The 23688-nt window shown below is 41.2% G+C and overlaps 1 protein-coding gene across 2 annotated transcripts in view; it reads left to right on the top strand.

Moving 5' to 3' along the window:
• Positions 1–23688, top strand: part of CNTNAP2 (contactin associated protein 2) — a 1715168-nt gene that overhangs the window by 1499361 nt on the left and 192119 nt on the right. For both annotated transcript variants that reach the window (XM_045565113.1, XM_045565114.1), the window contains one exon: positions 15242–15460. In XM_045565113.1, coding sequence (XP_045421069.1) covers positions 15242–15460 — 219 coding nt within the window. The remainder of the gene's footprint in view (positions 1–15241; positions 15461–23688) is intronic.

Raw genomic sequence — 23688 nt, 5'->3', positions numbered from 1 at the left:
AGATATTGATAGAAGTCGGAATAGTGACTACCCCTGGGGATAGTGGGTATTCACCAGGATGGTGCACAAAGGAACTTTCTGGGGTGGTGAAATAATTCTTCTCTTGATCTGAGGAATGATTTCATATACAAAAATTTATCCAGCTGTATACTTAAGATTTGTACATTTCTCTGTATGTAAATTACATTTAAATGAAAAAAAATAGAAAAAGAAAGAACTCTGCTGTGAGGAAATCTTGAAAGACAAAAAAGTTTATAAAACACTTGATTTTTCAGCAAAAGAGAGAGATACTGGGATTCTAAGCTCACTGACCCAAGACAAATCCCTGAAGCTCTGCACACTTCATCATGCTCATTTGTAAACCAAGAAGGTTGAACTGTGTCATCTTTAAGGTCTCTTCCAGCACTGGCAGCTCCATAGACCTATCAGAGCCCACCGGCGTCAAGTGTGCTTTGCCACCTCCCAGCCTGAGTGAACTCACAACCCAGCAGCACCTTAACCTTCCGTGCCGCAGCTCTCAGTTCTCCTAGGATGATGAGAGGGGGGTTATACCAGAACAAATGATATCTGTTTTAAATAATTGCAGTCAGCGTGCATGTTAAACCAAAGATAATCAGAAGAGTTCCTAAAATGATTGACACCTAGTTGTAAATGCTAATTAAAGATCCATGAGAAAGGCCCATGGGTACCTCAAGCTCAGCATATCAAAACTGAAATCCATCATCTTCACCCAAAAGCCCTTTCCTGTGCTCCCCACTTATGTCACATCATCCCCATCTTCTTTATTATCCAGATTAGAAAACTCAAAGTCATATTTAATGTTTCACCAACCTCCCCGTCCTGTATAGACTGTTTATCCTGATAGAACACTGTATCTGTAATGCAGAGAAATGCTATTCTTCCTGTAAGTCATCACCCCAAAACAATCCCAGGGAAAGCGTCATATCTAGCTAGTTGCAAAACGGCTGATGGAACACAGATGCAAAGTTAATGGAATCTTCTCGATCAGACGTCTGTCTTGGTCTCCCATGATGGCTTTGCTGGTTGGAATCCCTGGATTCTTGATTCAAACAGGCTCATAATTTGTCTTTCTCACTCCAGTCCCTCTCTCCTGACCTACCATCCCCGCTAAGACCACATTTCCACAGATCTGGTCCTGTTTCTTCTTTGCTTACAAACAATGCTGGCTTCTTAATGCTCTTAATGCCTTACAAAACAGACACTTGAGCTTGATTCAAGGCTTTAACCTAATTTTTCAGTCTGCTTCCCACTCCATACAAACTTTGCCCCTCACCCACCAGTGCCGTGTACCTGAGTTTAAGCCACCTCCAGCTATTAGCACTCCCTGGACACCACCCACACTTTCCTGAGACTCGCTGCATCTCTGCCTGTTCTGGAACTGTCTCCCCCTCATTGAAATCCTGTCCACACAAAAGATATTTTTTTGCTGCGTCTTGATTTAAAATATTAAACATAAAGGGCAAAAGTCTTTATTTTCCTAAAGTATCAAAATTTTTACAAGACTGTTAGGTACATTGCCTGGAAAATAATAGGCACCCTTATTAATGAGCATCTTCTCAGAGTGTCTGAACAGGGTGTAAGTTGTGTGTCACTCCTATAGAGAAATGCTAAAGTTTCATAAAGATATTTTTTCTGATGTTATTTTTCTTCTATCTTACTCTCTGAGTCTAATGTCTTCTACATTTTTTATTGTATGTGGAAGGTCACAAAATCTTTCCCTTCAAAAAGAGGACATGTTAAAATGTCATAAAGACCAACTACTAGGATTGGCCAGCCTAGAGCCAGCTGGAAGTCAACAGGCCTTCTAAGAGGAGAAGAAATCAAAGAAGCTTGAATTCACACATTCCGGGGAAAAAAGTGGAAGAAAGAGTATGTTATTATTGCTCAATAATAAAGACATGCATTGGTGAGAAAAAGTAGAACATATATATGAAGTTTAAGTTATAATAAAGTTAGAAACCCTCCATCTGCCATTCTAGTAGCTAACAGTGTCTCGGCAGGCTGGATGTTTTTATAAAAACAAACGCTTCAGGAAGAGTTGGTGCCACAGTCAGTTACTGTGTGTTACTAATGTTGGAGAGTTGATTAAACTAAGGATGACACTTGGGACCAATTAATGCAAAGCTGGTTAAAAAAAAAGGTACAATAAATCAGGGAGTATGCTTCATTTAAATACAGTGAGTGACTGGGGTAAATTACTTGAAATAGCTCAAAACCAAGGAGCATCTTAAAGAGCCAAAGAAAACTGAAAATACAACAATGCTAGATTTTTACAAGCCCTCAAACACCTAAATTAAAACCATATAAAAAACTGGCCAACTGGATGTCAACTGGAAAGTTTCAAAAAACAGTTTTTTATAAATGAAAAAAATCAGGGAACTATCTTTTTAGAGATACATTTTGCTGAGATTACAAGATAATTTTTAATAGCAATCAAGATAGGAATTTTGAAGAGAAAAGAAGAAACATAAAGGCTTATATGAAATCTTACACAGGACTAGGGTCACAGCTGAAATATATTCTCCTTAAATGCTTGAAGACTTGTTTCTATTTGTCATATTTCTGTTTTACCATTTTTTTTTTTTTTTTTTTTTTTTGAGACAGAGTCTCTCTCTGTTGCCCGGGCTAGAGTGAGTGCCATGGCGTCAGCCTAGCTCACAGCAACCTCAAACTCCTGGGCTTAAGCGATCCTCTTGCCTCAGCCTCCCGAGTACTGGGACTACAGGCATGTGCCACCATGCCCGGCTAATTTTTTGTATATATATTTTTAGTTGGCCAGATAATTTCTTTCTATTTTTAGTAGAGACGGGGTTTCACCCTTGCTCAGGCTGGTCTCGAACTCCTGACCTTGAGCGATCCACCCGCCTCGGCCTCCCAGAGTGCTAGGATTACAGGCGTGAGCCACCGCGCCCGGCTGTTTTACCATTTTTTTAAATTTTCTTGTTTAAGTCCTTCCTGATTTATTGTGTTCTAGAAGTTTCTGAGCTTCAGAACCTAGAATGTATTTTCCTATGGTCACAACACTGTACATGGCATCCACATTCCACAGCTGACCATAAAGACCTTTGTTGTTGTGTTTATAAGTGTTGGTGTTTTTAAATGTTGTTTCAGGGGAGCTTGAGGTCTGGGTCCTGGATTCTGGGGGCTATTAGATATAGAGTAGAGATGTTGATGAACAAACGGAATTGCTTTCCATATTTCTGAATGTCAAGCTTGCCTGTGACATACTTCTCGACAAGGAAAGTTATTATTTACCTTTATGATACTCAAAGCACAGTTCCTTTATAAATCAGGAAGCGCTTTTCTTGGCACCTCAGTCTAGTGGGTTGGTAAAGGTGGCAGTTCTGACAGTCACAGGAGCATTTACCCAACTCAAGGACTCCCCCATGGCACCTAGCCACTTCTCTTCACTCTGAAACGTCTGTGAATTAGCCAATCCCCCTAATTCATTCAAATACTATATTACAACTGACATATTTTTTTAAATATTACAACATTCTGACACAGCATTGGGTATTGGAAATAAAAACATTACACCACAATTTCTCCCTCCAAAATTCCAGTGGTCTGATGAGAAAACTCCTCTGGTCCATTTTTTTTAATTATACAAATAAATGAAAAAATGAGATAAGGTTATAAGGGAGTTAGGAATATTATATAACTTCTTCACGAGTAAGATCTGCTGCTGAAAACAATAATACTTTACTCCAGGTTTCACAAGCTGATATGCATGCTATGCTCTGGTCTGTGAAGACCTTCCACACCGTGCGTGAGAGATCCAAACTCCTTTTCCACCATTTTCTAGAATCTAAGAGTGTCTAAGTCCAGTTGGCCAACAGAGAAAGGAAGGATGGGGAGCCTTCTTGATCACGTTGGTCCAGAAGTGAACACATTCCTTTGCCACCATTCTGTTGGTGAGAGCCAGTCGTGTGACTCCACCTTGACGCACCGGATAGCAGCTTTGCAGGGGTAACTATAGAAAGGGGAAATCAACTTCTCCTGAATAGCTGGTGGTCTCTGACAGGTGCTATGACAACCAAAAGGAGTCAATTTTAACCTCACTTAAAGAAATCGAGGTAGGTTTCCAGAAGATGCATCATTTGATTTGCACCGGAGGATAGGCAAAAATGAGATCAAGGCATTTTTCTGGAGAGAAAACAGTATAGGCAAGTGCAAGTAGGGAAGGAAGATTATATAACATGTAAGCAATTGAAAATAATGTAGCTGAAGCCCAAGAACCAGCTAAAAGACATCTTTCTTTAAAGAAGTGACCCACCACATATCTGTGTTAAGAATTTGACAAATGAAAGCAAGCTGGACCTATGGCCTCTTAGGAAATTACTCATTTTGCTTGCCTTTGCGGATGGTGTTAAAGTGATCAGATTTGGTTTTCTGCATCTCTGGATTTGATTCCTCTGATGAGAACTGACGTGAATGCCAAATGACTTCTCATGAAGAGTGGTTGATATTTAGTATTCTGCAGGGTCTTTCTAGGTAAATGCAGCCAGAGCCAATGAATAATAGAAACAGTGTATATCTGTCAAGTGTAATTATAACACTGAATTATGCTCATCTTGCATTCCAATTCCTGTATACATTAGTTTAAACACCAGAACATGTGGGCACTTCATACCTGTGAGAATTTTACTTTGAAAAATAGCATGCCCTTAGTTTTAGCCATTTTTAATAAGAAAAATCACATCTTGTTCAAAATGGTACTTTATGGTAAAGTTTGATCTCTCTCTCTCTCTGTGTCTCTGTCTCTCTATCTTCTCAAATTTCTAAAAACAGGGAAGAAATAGGAATATTTCAATCTAATTTTAAATTCCCACTGATTTTCTATATTTAAACAGAAATCTCACTCTTTGCATTTTGATTAACTAGTTCCTTGGATTAAATACTTGTTAAAATTATAGAATAGAGTTGCTTATATTGTCACCAATATGCAAAAGAAAGTGGAAATTATGCAAATATTGTTTGTTTATTGTCCAATGACTTAAAAATTCAGAGAAGCAAAAAGGATAAAGCAAAAAATCAGCTATAATCTCATATTCCAATATATTCAAATTACCATTTCGCTGTCTAAAAAATTCTAAACATTTTTCTATATATTTCTGTATAATTTTTTTACAAAAATGAAATCATATGTTACATACTGTATTGTAACCTACCTTTTTTCATGTAATGACATTTTAGAAACACATTTCCATGTCAATTTTTTTTAAATCTTCACAACTGCAATTTTCTTTTTCAACTGAGCACAAGGACCATATTAGAATCTTCAAGAGGGTGTGTGTAGTTTAAAAATTATAATTTTATATTTAGAAAGCAAAACCAAGAAAAAAAACCATTGTTTTTTTAATGCAAACTACAAAATGTAAAGCACAAAAAAGTTCCTTTTGGCCGATAGGATTATATGGGATTTTCTGGGGTTTGTTATATTATCTATTAGCCTCCTATATGGGTCATATCAGCATCTGGAGGGGATAATTAGGTTATTATGTCAACAAATGGAGCATGGATTTTAAAAGATTGTGAACTACCGTGCCTCAACTGCCAAGTATTCTGTTTAACCAACAATCCCCTACTATTGGGCTTAACTTTTAAAAGATAGATTTTCACACATTCTGATTTACTGGCTTCTTGTTACTAATTCCCCATCATCCTCCACAATAGCATGCCATGTATTTTGAGTCTGTAGCATGCTGTTGCTTTTTAAGTCTCGCTCACATACCAGAGCATCAAGCAGCAGGGCAGGCTCAAATGCTGAAGGTGGAAGACACGTTTGGGAAGTCTGAGCGAGGCTGTGCTCAGCAGCACAGGGCTGCTAATGGATGACCCTGTTCCCAAGGCTGTCTCTATGTGTTCACCTTGTTGAGAATATGTCACCCCATCCTGATGCAGGACTAGTGACTAGCTTAACCCAACCTGCAACTGTTCTCTCGATGGAACTATTCTAGAGAGAAGCCATGTTCTGTTAGTTCACTAAATCATGAAAAAAGTAAACGTGGTTGTTTGAACATTGTACAAACTGGTCCTGAAAGTGTTCTCACTCTGTTTTATATGTGCTGTCTTTAGGGAGGCAAAACATTTATTTATGCAATAAAGACAGGAAAGTTATATTTTCAGATGTTATGATCAGAAACAAGGGGAAGAGCATCCTGTAAAGAATCCCTGTTATTGTTTAACATTAGAAATTTCCAGAGGAATGCTTTGTTCAAGTAGGACTGGGCTGGCACAACCATAAGGGATGCTGTCAAGTGATTTTGTCATTTTTCAGATGTGTAAATACATGAACTCAAGGGTCTGATAACTTTTCTATAACTTTAATGGAGCATTTATCCTAGGATACTTTAAACCATGAGATTTTGAGATTCTGTATTTTTAATATTCAACCTTAGATTCCTCACTTCTAATATTCATTACCAAGTAGAAGAAAAAGAACAAATTAAAGTACTTTTAGCTAGAGAAAAACTAATAAAATCCTTTAGATCAGCTCTGCATCTCTTGCAAAGACTCTGAGGCACAAGGCACTTTTTTGAAGTCTTTTACACATTAAGAAAGCTTGCTATGTAGAAAGAAAGCGATTCTCCTTTCCTCTCACATGTCTCTTTATTCCCTTCTAAATTCTCTGTTGATCTAAAGCATGGGTTCACTTTTTCTCCGCTGTTTGTCCGGTACTGCAAATGCACTGTAGTTAAAGTGCATCTGGTGTTGCAATGGAAAACAGAATCAATCTCTTTTTATATTCTGAGTCCATAGCATTTAAAATACATGTCTTCACTTGGCACTTTTCAATTTTAATTAGAGAAATCTTGTCTGAATTTATATAAAATGGCGTTGGAAGGGTTTGCTAGAAAGGAAATAGTTTGTTGCAAAACAGAGAAAAACTGTCCCTGCGATATGACCTACAGGCTGAGTCAAAACTCAGTGCACAGTAACCAGAAATCACATGTCCCCTTGGCTACTTCCCTTCTGACAGACTTAGCTACAGCTCTCCCCAGTAGGCATGCACCTTCCAAAGCCTTATCTTTTCGTCCTCAGTTCTGGTCTTTGGCTTTTCCTCTTTATCAGTATTCCTATCAGGACAGCCATCCATAGCTCAATCATTTCAAGGTTACAATTAATAGACTGACTCGTATGTTGTCTCCTTATAAGCTTCAGCTTGGTCTGTGTTAACACTCAGCAGCTTTTTGTCCAATTCAAGTTTTTCAGCCTCCGGTTATATTCCCTCCTTTGGATTGCAAATCCCAGGGTCGTTTCTCCTTGAACTTTCCAAAGCCACATATATATCAGAGAACCTGCTCTCTCTGGCATCACCTGAAACCAACTTCTTAAATTACCCCAGTCTTCTGCCAAAGCACATTTTCTTCAATGAGTTTTCTCATTTTGCCACACAACCGGAGTGTGGTCAAGAGAAGAGCTTCTTTGCCAGTCCATCCCCTCCTCAATCTGCTCTCCTCTCCATCTCTGGGGAGTTCTTAGGCATCCAGCTTCACGGTTTCTCTGAAGCAGCGTCTGCATTTCCTTTTATCACAAATACTCTATCCCCAGAGTCACCATCTGGGACTGTCATCTATTCTTCCAAACTAGGCACTCTCTGCCCAGTGCACATCTCTGCTCAGTCCAAACATGCGGGTATTTAAAACCCAACTACAAGGCCTACATGAGGCACATGGCATTATTTCAAGCTACATATCGTTTTGAAACTATTTTTGTCTTGTTCTTTTTCAATCATATAGGTCCATTAATATTCAAGAAGTTATTCTTAGAAGGTGGTTAATGCACGGAGAAAACTAAAATTAGAAAGGCTTTGCATTTTAAAGACAGATCTCTGCTTTCGCATGGCCAGTGGTATCTCCCTTTTGCTTCCTTTCCTCTGTGGATGCCTTTGTTTGTGAAGTTATTTTTTAACCATAATAAAAAGCTTAAAGGCCAAAATACACAAAAAGAAATATTTCTTATACTCAAGAGGTTATCAAGATACCAGAGACTTTAAAATGAGTTTATAACATTGATTCTTAAGCTCCAGGCATTTCCTTGAAGAATTTCCAGAAGACTTCAAAAAAATTCTTCCTGCCAACTTTCATTTTCAGATGCATTTAACACCGAGTTTTCTGGTGTGAATATGCATATGTAGTTCTAAAAATCTCTACATTCACGAACTAAAATTATACTAAAAGAAAAATAGGTTATTTTGTTATTTCCTTCACAATATGAAAGGCCATACACAATATAGTTAAGAAAACAAAAGCTCTAGACCTAGTCATTACTGGATTTTAATGCCTTACAGCCTCAATTTCATTATCTAGGCAATGAGGGTAAGCTTAGAGGTTGAAGTCCATGCTCTGAAGTCTTTACGTCTTAACATTGTTGGGTTCAATCACATACTTCTAGACTGAAGTGACAGTTTTTATTTTTACAGAGGTAGAACCAATTGCAAAATTAGAGAGACCACAGGCCCCATAAGAATATACACATTTCTGACACCAATTGAAGTTCAGGGGTTCCCAACCCATTCCAGGTTTGATACTTTTCTATAAGGACTCATAGTTACAGTTAATAGGGGAAGAATCCAGATGAAAATCAGATAAAGGAAGAAGCACAGAAGGCAGAGTGCAGGAAAATTACCAGATGCTGAGCTTCTAGTTATCTTCTCCCTGGGGAACCATGAACACATTTCTTTCCTGGAATCAGTATGTGACAATTTACATGGGGTACTGACAACAAGGGATGCTTTCCTTAGCCTCAATATTCAGAGTCTTGGCTGGAGCTCCATTACATAGGAATGACTGATTATGCACATGGCTGACCTCAGTTTCCAGCATCTCAGGAGGTTGAACTCTATAACTCAGAGCCCCCACACCTCACATTGTTGGTCTTTCTAGCATGGTCAGCCACCATCCTAAATACTGTCTGGTGTGGCCAGGCCTCAACCTAAATCACACCGTTAGACTGTCTGGTATGATCCACTCTTCCCAGGCAAACAAAAACACACTTAATCAGACAGAACATCTCAAGGGTTTGTATATTACTTTCCCAAAGCCAAGGGCAAAGGCCAGACTTCTTTTGGAGCATGAGTGAATTCTTTATCATCACACAGTATTGAAAATCTTTCCATTGAGGACATGGAAGCAAACTATTCCTAGGACCTTACTACCAGAAGGAAACTTGGCAATCCTCATGTTTCTTAAAGCAGGATTCTAGGATCACTTGCATCAGAGTTACTTGACATTAACAAAATGCAGAGTCCAAAGTCCTACCCCTAATTTGCTGAAACACATTTTCTGCAGGGGAAGCATTGGACTATGATTTTAAGCATGTTACTTTAGCAGTTTTTTATGTAGGCCAAAATTTGAGAAACGTAATTATGATCCAAGGTCCTTGTTCCTAAAAGCAGAGTGAAAATAGCAAGAGATGCAGCAAAGGGAGAAAATTCTGCCTCTCGTTCTGCTGCCAAGTTTATCTTGGGCAAGCCATTCTTCCTCAAGCGTCATATGTTTGAAAACAACGTTTAGCAACATTTGTTTTAAACAGACATAACTAATGTATCATGTTCCTAGATTGAGAAAATACACATTGAGTTACTTTGTGCTGTTAGGGAAGATGGCATTCCATCTAATTTGGTTGGCCATGGGATTTCTCTTTCTCTACTATATATTTCTATATTATATATTTCTATACTATAATTGATGGCCTCCTTAGGAGTGTTCCAATTGATTCTTTCATTTGTTCACTCACAAAGCGATGCCTGCTCTGTGGCAGGCATTGTTCTAGGTTAGAGGATAGAGCAATGAACAGAACAGAAAATGCCTCTGCCTTAGTGAGGCCAGGAGCACATATATGTCACGCCAGATGGTGATACATGCTATGTAGATTTTTACAAAATCAGGATAAAGGGGGAAAGGCAGTTGAGAGGCGGGGTTTGCTACTTGGCATAGAATATTTAGGGAAGGAATTTGTAGTATGATGGCCTGTGAGCAGAGAAGCAAAGAACCAACCATAGAGTTATTTGGATAAAGTGAATAGCAAGTTCTAAGGCCCTGAGGCAGGAGCAATTTCAAATGGGATGACAGAGAAAGCATTACCTGATGGAAATAAAGAGAGATGAGAAGGAGCAGAAATGGATACAGAGAGTACAGGCATCTCTTTCAAAGAATTTGGCAACAAAATGGAGCACAGAATTGAAATGGTAACTGGTGGGGTAAATAAAGGCAAGAGAAGGGTTTTATAGTGCTGGTGGTTGTTCAGATTAGAGACATTTCGCCATGTTTATGTGGAACAATCCAGTAGAGAACAAATTGTTAACGCTGTAGTAGAGAGAGGGGAGAATTGTTACAGTGGTGTCTGTGAGTAGGCAGGAAGGGTGGAATCCATTGCACAAGTGGAACACTTGGCCTTGAATATAGTCTTTACTTCTTTCTCCTCTTCCTCATCCCTCTGATTCCCACCGTGACCTTATTTTCAGCCTTCCTGCATCTTCTCATGACCCTTTCATGTTACATAATTCTTTTCTCTTACGACGTACACTTCATCCTTCCTTCAGGAAAAAAAAAGGAAAAAGGAAAAGATACTCATAATACTCGCCACCGCCGAGCGAGGCTAAAATATCTGTTCTACCAACGACCAGCTTTATTGTATGAGTCCAATGAGATTTTATCCAGAAGAGCCCTTTGGAAACTATCATTCTTGAATGTCATTTTAGAATGGAAAAAACAAGTTGTTATCAAAACAGAAACAGTGTTAACTGGACTGGTCCTTATTCTCATAATGTGTATACCTGTCCTTGTCTTTTCTCTTAACCTTTTCTATGTTGAATGGTCTAATTTCTTCTGCTACTCCAACTGACACTTTGGGTCTGATGTCTAAGTGTTACCTCACATGCTGGAAGAACCCAGAGCCAAAAAGGCTGCTATTCTGGTCAGTTATTAAATTTATCTATCATTCAGTTAGTTAAACCTGGAGTGATTTGAAGAAATGCAGTATTAATGCCTTGTAATATGAGCAAATAGCGCCACCTACTGAAATTATACTTGAAGGGGAGGGGAAGGACATTGAAAGTACCAAGAGCTGTCCATGGTTTTGTCCCTTTCATTGTTTTAAGTCACTCAGATGAAGTCATGAGCCAGCTTTATTCAACAGTAATTTCTGCCATCTATACTCTTTTCTGATGCCAATATGCTACCTGGTGTATTTCTCTTTTCTCCCTGTAATGATTCAATATCTAAAACTACCATTAAGACTAGCTATATTTCATTTTATTTCTCTTAGAATCTCTTGGAAGCATATAGAATATTGCGATTTGAAAGGACCTTAGAGGCAATCTAGTTCAGTAGTTTCAAACACATTTTGAACTCAGAAACTCTTAGGAAACTATAGATGTAATCCTCACTACAGACACTAGTGAACTGAGACAGAAAAAGTGAAAAAGCAAAGCTAAGACTAGAACTCAGATACACTGATTCCCAAACCATGCTCAGTGTCAGTTAAGACACTTGGAGCTGCAATAAAAAATGGGTTAAGCAGTAATGGATCTCACATAAGAAATCCTAACGTAGATGGCCCCAGGTTCATCTCATTGCCCTCCCTATTCTCTCTGGTACAGCTGATATTTTCAAGATGGTTCCAGCAACATGAGTAACCACAACCTCCCACTCAGTATTAAGGGGCAGGAAAGGAACTGTATTTTCCTTACATCTCTTGTGAGCTAAGACACTTTTCCCAAAAGCCACCAAAAGACTCCACTCGTGGTTCATTGGCAGGAGGGAATGATATATCCCATCCTAAGTGGGTTCCTGGCAAGGAGCGTGGAATCGCCATCTTGGTCTTGGTTAAGGTTAGGGCTGAGGTTAGGGCTATCCTTACTGGAAGCATAAGACTCAGAAACACATAAATTACTGAGCAAAATCAGGTTAGCTCACAAGGGAAGAGGTGAGAGTGATTAGTTTTGGGGAGAAAATTCCCTATAAACCTCTCCTGTTTCTGCTTGTCTTCTGAGCAAGAGGCATTGACAGCTTTGTTCATACCTTTTTTAAGGATGCATGGATAGCTAACAGACTTGAAAGATACGGTGTCTTCCTCCAGGAAAGAGGATAGATTTGTTTCCTGACCAGGGTAATAAAGATAATGTCCTGCTCCAGGGCAAAGATTGACCAAGTTTTTTAGCAGCTCCTTTAGGAAATTGGGGCTTCCTAAGTTCAGGGTTCCTGAGCTGTGAAGCAAACATAGGGCATGTGCGGCACCCACCTTGGCTGCCCCATGTCACCCCCAGGGGACTCGGGGTGGGGGAGGGAAACCACTGTGAACATGAAGCCCATGGTGCCTGCTGTGTTGTGAGTGAAAAAGTCCTTTGTCCCTGACCCAGGAGTCTCATGTCTTCAGCCAGCGTCACAAAACTCTGGCCAGCTAACAGGTTAGCTTGCAAGTCGGGTAAAATCTCAGACCCTCCCCAGTTTCTGACACTCGTGGAAAAGCAACCATTCATGTTTGGTGCAGTGTTCTTTCCAATGAGCCATGCCACGCAATTCTAATGCTCAAGTGCTTATTTCTGGAAATGGGAAGATTTTGAGTGTTGGTAAGCTCTTTCCACAGGCATGAACAGGGCAGTGCTTCCGTCTCCACCTGGAGACGCACAGTAAGTGAGGATGGTGTCACTGGCTCCAGTGTCTTTTATGCTGCCTCCCTTTTATTCGCTCACTGACTCTCTCTGTAATTAGCTCTTTTAAAATGTCAGTTGCTCTCACCCAGAAGACCGAGAGCAATCAGCCACAAACTGAACTTTAGAAGCTTTTAAAACACACTGTCTGGCTGGGAGATGGGATTTCTCAAAGGCGTCCCTTAGCAATGTCAGGGAAGCTGACGCCGAATGACTGAGAAAAAGGAGCCCTTTCTTTCCTCCTCACACGAGGCCTTAGAGTCCCTTCCTTAGGAGGCAACGGAGGGGAAGTGCGAGGGGCTCACTTTGTGAATGTCTCTTGAGCAGAGGCAGAATGACCCTCCTGGGGGGGAAGCTCCTGGCTGGGGAGAGAGGCGCTGAGCTACCTGAGCCCCTCTCTAGAGCAAAGGATTGATGCTGAGAAGACTGTGGGCCGGAGGAAGAAATAGGGGATCTATTGTGACAAGCAGAGAGAAAAGCGTGGATATTTCCTAGTGACTGCTGGTACTCAGAGTTTCTCCAAAGGGTGACAGGTTAAAGACCTGGACAAGAATTCATCACAGCAGAAGGAGAATAGCAGAGGAAATTAGAGCGGCATTTATCCCTACGAAGTCAAACCTTAGGGTTAAACTCAATTTATCCCTAAATTCTATTTCCTTGATGGCAGTTGATGCCTTTAAAATGAAACAATCTTTCCTACTTAGCCCAGGAACCCTCGTTCTCTTGCTGTTCTGACAACTTACATTTTAAAATGCTTCTGCTGAAATAACAGCACTACGAGAACAGGAAAGATTTAATCCGAAACCAAGGCTACATTTTCCCCATCAATTGCATCAGAGCTACAGAGCCAGGGACCCAGCCTGTGGGTCATGTTACCATCTACCCGCATTCTGATCATACGTTCACGGGAACCCAGGTGGCAGTCACAGGCCTGCAGGCTAAATTCTGTCACACTGACCCCCGGAGGCAGCGGCTCCTCATTTAGATGAGATTTTTACTGGCATGTGTGTGTGTGTGTGTGTGTGTGTGTGTGTGTGTGTGTGTGTGTGTGTGGAATCACCACAGGTGTTAAAATTAAAGTTCTCTTTCTAATGACATGAAGGATCAAAATTCCTTGGTACAATTAGGTTGATTAAATTGAGCTCTGCATCTAATATCCCCGTAGCTCAACAAAGTGAACGCAGTTCTCAGAGGGGCCCGGCGCAGAGGCAGGGAATGATCTAGGTCCTGAGAGAATCTGGCCCACTGTGGTTTTTAAATTAGAAGTTTGATTGCCCGTGACACCGTCTCAAAATGGTACCGGCCAAAAGAAGCCGAATTTTCCATTAGCCCAGGAAAAAAATGACAGATATTTAATTAAAGTGCTTAGAGATTAGGCAGAAGGCTTATTGATGGATAGAGGGGCTGAATATCTTTATAAGTGAAGTCAGGAAATTCACTGGTGTGCCACATCTTTAATGTCAAAAGGAATTCACTGAGCCTGAGGGAACTCAAGATGCTCCGCACTCCTTCAGCAGGAAGCTGCCTGAGCTGCCAATCACCAGAAAAATGTACATTTAAAAAACTTGTTTGTAAAGTACTAGGTGGTCACCGAGGAACTTAAAGTGAAAAATGTAAAATAAGAAAGCAACGTATCACTAAAGTTAACAAAGCAACCACTGAATCCATTTGCCTATTGTGGAGAGGTGATTTATTGCAGAAGGTTGATTTGGAGATCTCTGAAAATGAATGATTTGTGGTCATTGCTGGGGGATAGGTTATGGGAAGGATCCAGCATCCCAGATGGGGAATAACCAAGGTTTACAACATCTGATGCAGGAAGGGGATTATTCTGCAGGACTGTTGTGCTACCTTTTAGACAGCCACAAGTGGTCCAAAAAAGATGTAGGTCACCTTCATTGCCTCAACAATTTATAGGTCCCTAACTTTCAATAGGGACTACAAAGATTAATGAAATAAAGTTTAGTCAATTTCCCCAAAGCAGGAGCTCTCCACACTAGCTACATATTAGCTTTTCCTGGAGAGCTTTTGAAAAACATGTGTGCCTACTCTAGACCAACTGAGTCAGAGTCTCTGGACACAGGTATTTCCAAAAGCTCTCCAGGTGACTGCATATCACTGTCTGACAAGCCACTGAAGAGGTAAGTTTTATGTGGAATAAAAAGATCTCAGGCTCTGAAATCTGACAAACCTGGGTTCAGATCCTGACTCCACCAACTCACTAAATCTAAGACACTCAACATGTGCTAACTTCACCATAATTCAGTTTCCTTATCCGGACACGGTCCGTGACGATAACTTCTTGGGAGGCTTCTCAAGAATAAGTAAGGAAATAAATGTATACCTGGCACCTAGGCTCCCAGTACAAATTCTTTTTCCTGCCCTTGGTTATTAATGGTTAATAATGGATTGCCGTTTTATCCTTCCTCAAAGGATTTTGCCATGGACCTTTGTAGCAAGAGACAGGCTTTTTCTCTCCATGCTTTGGTTTTCCTGTAGAATTCAATGCTATTTGGTATCTGGAGAAAAATATTCATATATCTCTTATGCCTTCTGCTCCTCCAGCTGCCACAGAAGTATCCTTTTCATTTGATGTCGGAAATGGGCCAGTGGAGATTGTAGTGAGGTCACCTTCCCCTCTCAACGATGACCAGTGGCACCGGGTTACTGCAGAGAGGAATGTCAAGCAGGCCAGTCTGCAGGTGGATCGGCTGCCCCAGCAGATCCGCAAGGCCCCCACAGAAGGTCACACCCGCCTGGAACTCTACAGCCAGCTGTTTGTTGGTGAGTAAACGAAAGGCAATCATGATTTCCCTCTGTTGGTTTTAGGAACCTTCGCAATGCAAAAACAAACAAACAAACAAAACAAAAACCAGCCTATGGAGAGTTTTGACAGAGATCCTTCTAAAAGCAAGTGTCTAGAGGTCTTATAGTCGCCTTCAACACAGAATGGGGTGAGGAAGACCTAGATCTGGTTCCACTTTCCACTCTCTGGAGCTTGTCATCCTCAGCTATAAAGTCAGAGCATAGGGTGGACATCTGTCAGGTCTCTCTGATGTCTACAATTTTAGGTTCATGGTGTTACAACTGTATAAAATTATTTGATCATTTAAAGCACTTATAATCGTGTGGAAGGAAGGAAGCAAGAGGGAATGGACTCTCTAAGTTCAGGTTTGCTTTAAGTGATGAGCAGAGGAAGGGAGGGATGTCGAGAGGGAAGAAGGGAGGGAGGGAAAGGATGGGCTCTCTAAGTTAGGATTTGCTTGAAATGATCCCTAGAAATCCCTTCCTTTCTCTGCCCATCCTTGAGGTTCTATGCAGGGAAAGATTGAGACTTCTTCCGACATGCAATCCCTCTACATGGGAAAGAGAGCAGCGCTGAGAAGAAATAAACAGAGCAGAAATTTCAACAGCCTGTGTGAGAAGTGGAGGCAGCCACACAGTCTAATCTTTTTTACCAACATTTTTGCTACTGACCTATTCCAGAGGAGCCTAAAATTACTTCAGATCAATACCTGTTTCCATAACTATTTGAATTTTACATTCTGTTTCCCAGAATATTACAATAATATGTTAGGAAATTAGCAACTTGTTGAATGAAAAGAAAGTAAGTTTGAAGGACTTGGTGGTGGTGTATCACCTTAGACCCTTGCTCTGGGTTTCTGGGGGTTAATTGATCAATTCTGTCACTGTGAAAGCCTCAGACCAAGACAAGAGGTGACCTGGTTGCTGTTCACACTCATAACACCAACCACCTGGGCTTCACCCTTATCGGTAGAGCCTTGGTGAGGGCCAGTTAATTTTAACAAGGGCCAGAGTCCCCACAGTGTCTTTCATAGTTGTGTTCAGATGCTTGAAGAGCATTAGGAAGTCATAAGAAGAAAAGTAAAATTAGGTGTCCCTTCCTTTTCTGTAATGTGGGCAAACAACAAAACACAAAGATCAATGAGCTTTGAAAGTGAGACTGACTTGTGAACCAGCCACATCAGCTGGGGGCTATGAAAGAGTCGTAGATTTTGAAATAAAAAACTACTTATTTGCAACCAGACCCCAGCCCTTTCCAAATCCTTCCATCAAATTATGAATCATAAAATTCATATTATTTTTTATTGGATAAATATCGAATCCACAGATTTCCTGCTGAACACAGTGACTAAGTTTTACTTCATCAACATGTCTTGGCCAGATTACTGAGGACAAGTTTCTTCCTAAATTCTGTTAACATGCTGGGTGGATTCTACTTGGTTTTCATTTTAACATGTGACCCTACTTGACTTGATTTCTCATTTTTCCGACCTTGTCCTTGGATGTAGAAATCCAACTTTAGTTTGATCCCTTTCTGTTCACTGACTATAATTGTATCCAGGAATTCTGGAGATCTTCTAAGGTTGTAAGATGGAAAAGGATGGGTCAGTATTTATTATGGTCTTGGAAGGAATGTCAAGTCCTTTAAAGAAAGTGATCTGAGAATAACTCACTAAAAGAGAAGAGCAGGGGACTGAGATCAGAACTCTACAGAACAATAAGCCTAAGAGGTAGACAGAAAAACATCTCAGGAGGAAGAATGAAGAGTGGAAAGAGTGAGTGAAGGAAATGAGGAGAGGGTAATGTCACAAGAGACGTTTTTATGCAAAAGGTAATGGCAAACAGTATCAAGCACCATGAGTAAAATAAGGCTAGACAAATGTTCTTTGAGCTTAGTAATTGTGAAGCCATTGGTGCTCTCGGAAAGAAACGCTTCAGCACGGTGGGCCGATGTGATGAGTCAGCAAGTTCTTTTCACCTGATAATAAAGGCAAAGTCTCCAGTCCTGGTTTCCAATTTCCTGCTATATCTCAGAGGTAGGAATGATGTGCAGCTCCCAGACACAAGCTATTTGAGCCAATCTAAGAAATATTGTTCTGCAATTGAAGTCTACCCCAGGGAAAGTGGGGAGGGGGTTGTTTCCAGGAAAAAAGAGAAAAAAAACAAGTTCAGTAGCTATGAGATCCTGAAGCCAGTTATCCCAAAACAATTCAATAAGGATTCAGGCAACAAGGGTGTCAGTCTCAGTTCAACTCACATAGTACCACTTTGTCTCTTTGAGTCTCTTTTCTCATCTGTCTAGTAAAGGAGCTGGACTAGTTGTTTCCCAAAATGTCTTCCAACTCTCGACATTTATGATCATGTGCTGAGTAATGTTTGAACAAGACCTGGGCTGCCAAGTGGTTGACCTTGCCGCAGTGTTGCATGGCGAACGTTGTGGGCTTGGAATCCCATCTCTGCCACCTGCCAACGGAGAGACCACTGGTGAATTGCTCCGTATTTCTGTGTCAGATGGGAACAGAGTTCCTACATCTCGGGATCAAATGAGATGGTCCTTGCTGAACACCCAGCAGAGTTCCTGGCACAGGGTCAATACTCATTAGGTGTGAGATATTTTTCTTTATTGTCCTTCACCTTTTACTCCCTTTACATTCTTCTTCCTCCATGTATTATTTGCCCTTCTCTTAAGAAACCTCTTTCAACTGGCTCATTTCTTCTTTCTCAAAATACTGACCTGAAATGTGATCACTTCAACCTGCCAGCCCTAAAGGAAAGCTCACACGCAGAAACACCCGCAACATCCAGTCTTCCTGCTGGTACTCTGCTTGCCGGCCGCAGGGGCCCAGGGATTTGACGCAAGTTAAAGCTGAAGCAGATTGAAAATAGCTCTTGGCTTTGCACGCAGACTGGACTCTGCAGAGGGCCAGCCTCCGCCCACTACCTGCTTTAGCAAGGCCAGCCTCGCATACAGTTCTCCTCACTGTACATGTAAAATATAATTAGAGGCTTCATCCAACAAGGGCTAACTTTTTGAAGTCATAAGAATCCAGCTGTGATTCTGGTTTAGTTGAAAAGTAGCAAATAGATTTAAAAATTAGGTGACAGAAAGAAAAAAAAACAGTTGCTGGTATTTGTCTGAAAAATGCAGGAAACTTTTTCCCATTTTAGATCCAAGAGGAGCAGCTAGCATATGATGAGCTCCCGGGATGGCCTGGCCGAGCCATCTAAACCACATGGCGAGTCATGGCCTCAGCCAGCCCAGGTGCTCCGACCTGAGTCCTCCGTGGCAGCCATGGGCCAGATTTTTCCTCACAGGTGGAAAATGCAAACATGCTCGTGGTCGTTATCTAAGCATGAACAATCCCAAGCTGGGTTGAGCCAGAGCCCTCTTTGGCACAGAGACATACAGGGAGTTGGAGCCCTGGCAGCTGTCGCAGCAGTGGCAGGACTATGAGGAAGTGAGGTATCTGCTGGGCTCCCAGCCCGGGATCTCGGCTGCCAGCCCAGGGCATAGTCGGGGAGCTGGTGAGCATAGCCTCGCAGGGAGCCAGGTAGGCTGGCCGGGGCAGGGGCTGGGATAGGGGTTAGCTTGCCACATGCTAGACGGAGCATGGAACTGCTCTTGGTGGTCATTTAGGTAGGATGTCAGAGTTCGGGAGATCCAGAGGCTGCTTCAGAAGCTTCAGGAAGAAGACAAGCTCCTAAGTGGCTCCTTGGGAGAGAACGTTAGGTCATCTGAACTAGTGACAAGTGTCCAGGCTCAATTCACTTGGCTCTGACTCTTTTGAAATCTCAGTAAAGGACATCTCTTTTGTGTAAAATGTAGCCCAAAAGGAGCTGCAAAGTCATTCTCAGTCCATCCAATTCTTTTGTGTTGGGTGAGAAGCGTGGTTGGGGACTTACTGGGAGAACCGCTGTCTTCAGGACTCAGAGATAGCGGGGAGCCTGAAGTCCCCTTCCTCTGACAGTCCGTCCAGAGACTTTTCCCTCCTGGGTGGCAGCCTGAGTTTATGGGAGAGTTGAGGTTTAGCAAATGGATTTATAAGCCAATAAGGACTAGAGCGCCGTGGCCTCTCTCTGTGCCCGCCCTCCCCAACTCGATAATACAGCTTGTTTGGTCAGCTGCTCCCCGTACGCTCTGTGTTCCAAAATCACAAATGGATAACTCCCGTGCCATCTGACATGCATTGTCATCGAGACAGCAAAGAGAAAATCAGCATGTGTGTGCAAGGGAGAAAGATGGGATTCCAGTCATGAAATGCACCCAAATCTATGTATGAATCAAATGGTTATTTCTTGTCTCTAAAAAGTTGGTCATAAAAAATGGTACAATCCAAAGTGCAAAATTAAAACATGGAAAAGGGGTGTTTGCCCCCATTTCCCACAAGCCTGACTCAGGAGCAAGAACTGGATGCTGGCTGAGATGTGTGGTGACACCTCAAGGCCAGGTGCCTCACGTGCCCCACTTCATTTAACCCACAGGGTTCTGTAAAGTGGTACTATCACCAATTCTTGTTGGGCTTCTCACAGTGAAGAAGCTGAAGCTAAAGATTAGTTAGCACACCCAAGGTTATGCACTTAGAAAGAGACAGAGAAGGAATTTGATCCCAAACTGTCTGATTCCACTTAACTGTTTCTCCTCCCAAAGCAAAACTCGCACTGGGCACAGCTTAACAGGTGAGGAGGACTTGGTTCAAGGCTATTACAACAAGGGAGAGAGACCAGGACTCAGTCTGAGCTCAACTCCACTTCAACTGAGAGCAGGAGAGTTATTTTTTTTGTTTTGATTTTTGGTTTTTTATTTTGGTAAAATACACAATGGAGAAGTTTTCAAGAGCTAGGATAGGAGGGATCATAGACTCTTGCATTTGCCAATTGACTTTACCCAAAGCAAAAGTAAACTTTCTCAGATCTTCATAGGGAATGTGACTGTTTATTGAGGTCTCTGTGATATGGAAATAAGCTGGGTTTTTTTTTTTTCTCTTTAGCTGTGATGATAGAACTTTTTCAAAGGTTGCCAAAGTCAACAGGGATCTCCATGTCCAGGAACAGGCCTCTGGTCTTTCCCGGATCGCTCAGCAGCATCCTAGTTCTCCTTCTTGAAATATTTTCTTCTCTTGGATTCTGTGGCAGTATATTCCTGCTTTCCCTCCCACCACAGGGGCCATTACTTTAGTCTCTTCTGCATTCTCTTCCTCTGCATGACCACTACATATTGAAGTAACACAGAGCCTTCCTGTCTTCTCAATCTGTACGTTGTCCCAGATGGTCTTATCCAGTCCAATGACTGATGGCTTTCGATATTATGCCAGTAACTCTCAAATTTAAATCTCCAGGCCTCACTTCTGTCAGGAACTCCAGACCCACTTATCCAACTGTCCACTTCGCGTCTCACCTTGGCCATCCAATGGTCATCTCAGAATAAACATGTCAAGGAAGAAATCTTGATGCCCACCCCAAACTTGTCCCTCCAGTGACAACATTCCCCATCTCAGAAAATGGCATCACCATCCACCCATTTTTGTTCAAGGCCCAAATTTGGAGTGACCCTTAATTTCCATTTTTTCTTTCTTCCCTTTCCCTCATCTATCCCTGTCCAATAGCAGGTCATGCGACTCTACCTGTAGCCTGTGCCCCAAATGCATCCACTGCCCCCTATAGACACAAGTCCCACCTAGTCAAAGCCACAATTGTTTCTTATTTAGACTACTGCAACTAGTGTTCTAACTTGTCTCCACAGTTTTGATTCATTGTTCTAAATATAGTAAGCTTGTTCCTGCTTTATAAAATTTGCACTGGGTGTTCCTTCTGCCTGAAATACTTCCCAGAGATTTACAAGACTGACGCCTTCTTGTCATTCAGATCTCAGCTTCTGTAACCTCCTTAGAGATGATTTCCCTGACCCCTTAATCTAAAGTAGCCAGTCATTGACCATTTTTAATTCTCATTAGAACTTGTGATATTCTCATATATTTTTGTGCTCTCCCCGCTAGAGGGTAAGCTTTGTAACAGCAGAGACCTAGAATAATAGAGTCCAACCAACCATTGGGCAGTGGTTGCCCAATGAATATTTGCTGAGTGACCAACTGAATGACTAAGTCAATTGCATATGTTTGTTACTTCTCTGCGTTCTCATGTACTTTTTGTTACATCTCTGAATTAATATTCATATTCAAAATTATATTATCCCATTTCCAAGGCAAGAAGGCATTTTTTCCTTATGTATTTTCTCCACAATTCTTTTCTCAAAATTAGATGATATTCACTATCTTTGGAAATGTCTTTTTTACTAGGAAACTCAGACTAAAATCAAGCATGACAGAAGCAGCCAAAAAAAAAAAAAAAAGTCACAAAGTTAGAATATTATGAAAGACAGCATTTCAAATCAGTCTAGACCCTGAATACAGTTTTTAGTCTTCCTGATATCAAATTGAGGTCCTGCCTGTTTGGCGGTAGCTGAGATGCTGGCTGGAATCCTAATGCAAACAGTTTCTGCCCCAACTCTTAGGACCGGCCCCTGGTTCTCTCCCAGATAATACAGAGATAGGGAGTGATGTCATCATTAGAAACCATTGCCGCAAGTAAGACAGTGACTTACTAAACAAAATCTCATTTAAAATATAACTAAATGAAATCAATAAACTATATGTAGAGTGAAAATGCAGCACCTCCGTGGAATGCCTCCTCCTTCCCAGCTGCTCACCACGAGGGTCACCAGCACCCTGCTTTTCTTAACCTGATCACTTTCACCGGGCTCTGCCGCACTTCCACACTTGAGTTTTCAGTGGCGTCCCCAGCCCTCATCCCACGACAGCTGAAAGACGGCCCTTCCCCGCTTAGAGTTGCCATATGCATTTCCTGCTCTTTGCCCTTTAGTGATCAAAACTAACTTTTGCAATTCCAGCTGTCTATCTTGGAGTTTTAACCCATGAAGTGAGTGACGATAGGAACAATTTTTGCTTTTTTCTTCATAGGCCCCCAGCATAATCAAGTCAATAGTGTACTTTTAACCTCTTTTGAGCCCTCAACTAACTGAAAGGTCATCTGTTAACTACCTATTTTCACAGGTGCTGATCTGTTTCTAAGGCAGAGTTTATATGTGTAGAAACTTTAAGAGAAATATTGTGAACTAAGAAAGGAGCCAATCCTGTGGTTCACCTGCTGTGTAAAATAGCTCATGTTGTGTGCCAAAATGGCAAATGTTTCAGGAACTCCATGGTCTCTTATTGCAATTTCCTCATGGCAATTGGAATGGTCTAATACAGCTAAGATATTTTAATATAAAGGTACCAGTTTGGCAACCAATATGGAAAAATTTTTCCAGCAAATATATGAAATAATTTCTCACATAGATTTTTATTCTTCCAATGAGGACTAAACTAGACTACATGATAGTAAATGGCAACCGTTCTATAGAAAAATATTATAATAAAAAATTAATTATCAGTGACACAAATATTAAAGAAGAGATGTGCTCTTAGCCCTATAGTTCTCCGGCGGTACACAAAGAAAGTGAGAGAAAAGATACCCATGTTTATTTGTCCGGTATCCAGATAAACAGAGTTATTTCCCATCAGATGCTTCTGTCTATCCCCTCTTTTTTCATAGGCCTGGTTTCAAGGCCACCTGATGTGCAGGATTGCAGGGTCTCTCTTCATCCCATGGTCCTCTTGTCCCATCCTGACAGTGCTCCCCATTCGTTCAAATTCTACTTTATTATGTTCCCCCTTCTTTTCACCATTCCCAACTTCATTCTCTCGCCATCGCTGGCACCCACATGACTGTGTTTTATGGATGACCTTCTAGTCTCACCTTCCAGATATTTGTTCAAAATGTATACATGTATGTGTGTTCTTGAAAATTCATAGTATTGCCTTTTGTGTGCCATACTGTATATAAATGGTATGGTACTACAAGTCTCATTCTGTTTCTTACAGTCTCCAGAAAAAAACAGTCTTATGTTTTTAAGATCTATTTATGTAGTTCTATGAATACTGTGTGCATAGCGTTCCATTGCATGTATATGCCACATGTCATTGATTCCATCCATTAGGATGAATACTGAGGTTTCCCTCAGTTCTCCTATCGCAAATAACCCTTCAGGGAACACATGTATCTGTGCTCCCCTGTTACCTGTTTGAGTATTTCTTCTGTGTGTGCGTGTGTGTGTTTCCAGGAAGATTACTGAGTCTTAGGGTATATGTGTA

Source organism: Lemur catta, chromosome 11, assembly GCF_020740605.2.
Source record: "Lemur catta isolate mLemCat1 chromosome 11, mLemCat1.pri, whole genome shotgun sequence".
NCBI lineage: Eukaryota > Metazoa > Chordata > Mammalia > Primates > Lemuridae > Lemur > Lemur catta.
This window is presented reverse-complemented; position numbering and strand designations above follow the sequence as displayed.